The following is a 5,383-nucleotide window of genomic DNA, read 5'->3' as shown; positions in this document are numbered from 1 at the left end:
CATACAACAAATATATATATATATATATATAAGGTAGAAAATAGTTTATACATACATGCATGATAGACGACTATGATTGTATTTGAATAATTGAATACGTAGGTAGCACAACTATCAAATTACTTTTCAATAACATAACATAAACTAAAGTAGGGATGGATAAAGGGAAAAAATGAACACTATATGAATAGTATAGATTAAAATTAAACATATAGAGAAATGACACCTCATAATCTAATTACATTAATTGTTTTAGCATTTACAATATGGTTATCAATAATGATCATAATAACAATCTCTCCGCGTAGCACTGTTTTTTCTTTTTTCTTTTCTTTTCTACAAAGTTACATATATATATTATAAAGAGCCAAAGAAGAAAAAAAAAAGTATTAATAAAAGCAAACATACAATAAAGCAAGCCCCATTATAATGATAAAGAAAAGCACATTATAATGATAATTAGGAAAAATAAGAAGAAGGGAAAAAATAAAATAAAAAAGTGAAGGCAAAAGAGCGCACGCCTAAAGGGCTTAAAATTAATTAGCTAGCAAGACGACCACAAGGTCTCCCCCATGCTGTCGTGGTCAACCATGTCCATGGAAAAATAGGACTTGTTTGGCACCGGAATGTTCATCTTGCTGGAGGGCGAGGCGGTTTCCGATGAGTGGCCCATCGTTGGGTTGTAAGAGGATGACGGGATGTGGCGCATCCGCATGTGAACCACCTCCGCTTGCGCTATTGCTAGTTGTGTTTGCAAGAGATCAATCTGTTGTTGTAACGATGATATGGCTCCAACACAACCATACACGGGATCTCGTACCCTTGCGTTTGCCTCATACACCATCGAACTTACTGCATCGCTTCGTTGTTGTTCCGGTAGCTCCTGTTAATTGGGAATATACCTTATTGGAAATAATACGAAGAAACCTTACAATTTTTATAACATATATGGTCACTTTAACTTTCTATTGTCAATTAGATTTGAGATAGAAATGTTTACCAATATAGTATCATAGCCTAGAAAATTCGACAAATATTAAATTGAAGAATGGGAAATCCAAAAAAAAAACAATCTTGAAGGAGTTAGTTAAGAATCTTCTTTAAGTTGTCTCATAAGGCTATAGAGTTTGTATAGTAATAGTCTCATTTGGATTGTTTTAATTGGATACTTATTCAACAACGTTGTCTATTCATTCTCTTGACGAGTGGATTGAATTATATATTGATCGAGCAACCAAATATATTTTATTATTAGTTGTTACAAAATTTAGAAAAAATGTATATACCAACTATATTCACATTACATTTATATGAATAATGGACTTTAGATGTCATTATGATGTTAGAATGACACAAATAATATTGATTTTATATAGTAAAATAAATTTAAAAAAAAAAAAAATAGAATCTTACCTTTCTTCTTGGAGCTACCGAAAAAGAAAAAAAGAAAAAAAAAAGGTTCAGGTTGATATTGTAATTTCACGAAAAAGCTATAAGGCTAAAGTTGAGGAGATTAAATAATTAATGAAAACATAATTGAAATAATACTTTGGTTTCATTAAGTGTTAATTAACCAAAGGGTATAGTTAATTAAAGTATGGTTTGATTAATTATTAAGTACAAAATAAAACAATCCCTCTTTACTCTTTCATACGCTAAGGAATCTCCTGAATTGGTCTTCCAACCAATTTTAGGGTTTGCTTTTTCAAAAAGTAGAGACACACTTTCTTTTTCTTTTCTTTTCTTTTTTTCTTTTTTTTTTTTGGAAAAAAAGTGGGCTCCTCAACCGTAATTAACCACTATAACGGAAAATAAATAGAAGATACCTAACATTTACATTACCATCTTGTTTAATTATCCAATTTCAAATTGTAATTTGAAATGGATTTATAATAATTAGTGACTTATCGTCATGGTTCTAATTGGTTGAGTGTGTCGGTTTTGTAGTTGTTGAAAATTTTCTTTTGCCTTGAAAAAGTTAATATCATGGTAATTAAATTACTAATTAGTGTATGAAAGAGAGAGAAGGAGATGTTTAATCTTGTCGTGTGGCTTATTATCAAAGTGAAAAAAGCAAGAGAAAACGATGGAACACCAATGGAAAAATATCCTGTAATTTTTTTAAATGAAAAAAATTTATTTTTATAAAACCCTACTTTTTTTTCTCTCTCTCTTTTAAGTTATTGTGGGCTGTTTTGTCAATTTGTGTGTGGTTAGTAGGGATAATATGATAATATAGAATGGTTGGCTCCTCATTGGCTACAAATGATCTAACTCATTATTTTAATTAACCGCTAATTTGAGTTTACTGCAGTAGGTTAAGCCAAAATTCAAGTCTCTCTCACTTCTATAATAATCCAAACTTCCTTCAATCAAAAAGAAACTAGTTTAATTACATTACCAAATTAAACATAAGGGAGAAAGAAAATGAATCATTCAAAAGAAGAGAGAAACTAAACCAATGTGTATCTAAGGAATCATAATTTGAGTTACTAACCTGTAACATCTTGTTAACATTACTAGCTCCAAAGACCTTATGAACGCTAGCAAATTTATGAGGCTCGTCGGCGGGGAAGTAAGGGGCGAAAACGCAATCTTGAGCACATCTACGGCGAAGAAGCTTGCAAGCTGCACATGGTGAAAGAGATGTACCTTGTTTTCTTCCACTAATCTCCTTCATTTCTCTTTAAGAGAATGCAAATTGTGATAGTTTTAATAACGTAAGTATCAAATTTTGTGGTAAATTTGGGTTTGGAAATAAGAGTCTGGAGGTTTATTTTAGAAGTAGAAGAAAAGAGAAAGGAAAAGTAGGGAGCGATGAGGAAGAAGTTGGAAGATGTTATATAGAGAAGTGATGGCAAATCTTTAGAGGGACCTACTAAAGAAGAACCCTTTAGATTTTCCCCATATCACCAGAATAAATTTTTTAAAATAATTTTATTTATTTATTTATTTATTTATTTATTTATTTATTTATTTATTTATTTATTTATTATTATTATTATTATTTTGTTGAGAGAAGATCTTTCTTTTGCCCCACAATTATATTATGATATTTTGTCTCCTCTCCATTTTTCTTTCGCATCTTTTTCATACTCTCTTTTCTTTAATTATATTTGTGTAAAGTTATTCAACAATACCCACTTATTGCAAATTTTTGTTATTATTATTATTTGTAATTTGGGACATTTTAATACTAGACCACATGCTATGAATTATATCATAAATTAAATTAATCCTCTAGCTTCTTCTCTTTTTTCGTTTAAATATTAATTTAAACTTGTTGATTTGATGTCATTAAGCAACTAGATCCAATCCCATGGAATTTGATAAATAATAATGTTATATTTTTCATATGAATATAAATATGTTTTAATTTTGATTGGATTTTTTTAGAAAAAAAAATCCAAGGGTGTGTGTGTTGATCACTTCAGTTGTTCCTTTCAATAGATTTTTAGATGGGTGAGTTACTTATTTAAGAGCTTCTTATCACTATTTTTCATAAAAATGTTTGATCATTTAATTAGGACAAAGAATTTGTAGTTTAGTTTGAATATATGTTTTTTTAAATTTTTTTTATTATTTTATGTTTAGAAGTATACTTACTTATGGAATAATCTTAGCTATTAAAAATAATGGATATCTAAAATTGTTTTCTTGTAACTTACCTCATTCATAGGGTTCTTAGAAAGAAAAAGAGAGAATTTAGAGAGAGAAAAACTATATTTTTAAATTAAAAATAAATATTTATTTTTAAATATAACAAAATGAACTATGTTGTAAAATGAGGTAAAACAAGAATATGAAAAATAAAAAATATATATAATATTAATCTAATTTAAATTTTTTTTATGACTCTGTTGATCACAATACAACAAATAAATTTTCTTAAAATATTATTTTAGTTTTTATTCTTTTAAGCTCTTCAATTTTAGTCTTAATATCAAAATGTTTAATCTTAATCAACATACTTTATAAAAAAACTAATAATCATAAATCTAGTATCACTAAATCAAACCCAGTTCAGTTAAGTAATGATTGCTGATCGTTTCTAAAAAAAAGCTTTTATAAATTAGCATTTTCACTATAGTTTTTGATGAAAAATATATACACATATTATATTTTATTTTTATGAAAATCATTATTATCATTATTTAATTAGTCTTTGTTTATCGTGAGAACCTTAATTTTAGGAGTCTTTTAAAAAATATAACAAAACGATAAAATATTTATACTATATAGAACAATTTCGAAAATGGAAAAAGCTCACATGTCTACCATATAAAATATCAACCACGTCATTTGGTACACAATCATTTAATTTGGTTACACGATCATTTAGATTTGATCGTTTAAATTTATTTTTTGTACACGATCGTTTAGATTGGCTAAACAATTTTTTTGTAAGATTCTTTTAGTACACAATCGTTTAGATTTATCTACATGATCGTTTATGTTTTTGTACACGATCGTTTAGATTTGGTTACCCAAATAAACGACGTTTCTTTCTAGTTTTTTATATTTAGTACACGATTTTGAACAACGAAATAAAAATTAAAAAAAATAGATCTTTTATATTTGATATACGATCTTGAACAAAAAAAAAGACGATGGAACAAACGAAGATGGGAAGAAAGGAAAAAAAAGAGAGAAACGATGGAACGAAAAGGAAAAAAAATGAAATAACAAATCTGAAATATTAAAAAAGATGACTAATTTTATGGACTTTATTATATCATGCATAAATATTTTACTGTTTGTTATTTGTATGAAAAATTCCCTTAATTTTAAAGGATTAACTTTAAAATTGATTAAAATTAATGGATGAACAAACCCACCCATAAAGATTTTGAGATGGTGTCATAACTTAAAATTTGAGAATTAACAACAGCATTAAGTTTAAATTTAGGAAATCATATGATATTCCTAATTAAAATATTGAATGTAGATAAAAAAAAAAAATTAAAGGTTTTATATTTACGAGTCCCCCAACTTTTTTTAGTTTCTTATATAATAGGGTACGGAGTGGAAGGAAGTAAAGTTTGCTTGAAGTTGAAGCTAATTTGGTCGTTAATTAAACGTTAAATATAGGTTATAAAATGAAATTGGCCGGGACTTTTACATACATTTATTTGACAAAATAACAATTTAATTATATATTTATACAGAAGGAAAAGATACGAATGACAAGATTGGAATCCAAAATGACGAAAGAATCACACGTGCTAATTTTGGACTTTTCTCCTATAATTAATAAGATCCTATACTATATGCTATGTGATCTAATTGATGTTAATCCTAATTTTTGTTAATTGTCTTTGTTTTTCTTTTCTTTTATTTGTTTTTTTTAAGCAAGTTACATCATTTGGATTCGATTTTCTTC

General features: G+C 27.3%; 1 protein-coding gene across 1 annotated transcript; it reads right to left on the bottom strand.

The window, feature by feature from the left end:
• Window positions 1–203: 203 nt before the first annotated feature.
• Window positions 204–2,824, bottom strand: LOC107991483 (LOB domain-containing protein 4). Its single transcript, XM_051079649.1, has 2 exons — window positions 2,498–2,824; window positions 204–883 (listed from the first exon to the last, which is right to left on the bottom strand). The coding sequence occupies exons 1-2, from the start codon at window positions 2,678–2,680 to the stop codon at window positions 545–547; spliced, it is 522 nt and encodes a 173-aa protein (XP_050935606.1). The 5' UTR covers window positions 2,681–2,824; the 3' UTR covers window positions 204–544.
• Window positions 2,825–5,383: the final 2,559 nt, after the last annotated feature.

The sequence above is a fragment of the Cucumis melo genome, chromosome 11 (assembly GCF_025177605.1).
Source record: "Cucumis melo cultivar AY chromosome 11, USDA_Cmelo_AY_1.0, whole genome shotgun sequence".
Lineage (NCBI taxonomy): Eukaryota > Viridiplantae > Streptophyta > Magnoliopsida > Cucurbitales > Cucurbitaceae > Cucumis > Cucumis melo.
This window is presented reverse-complemented; position numbering and strand designations above follow the sequence as displayed.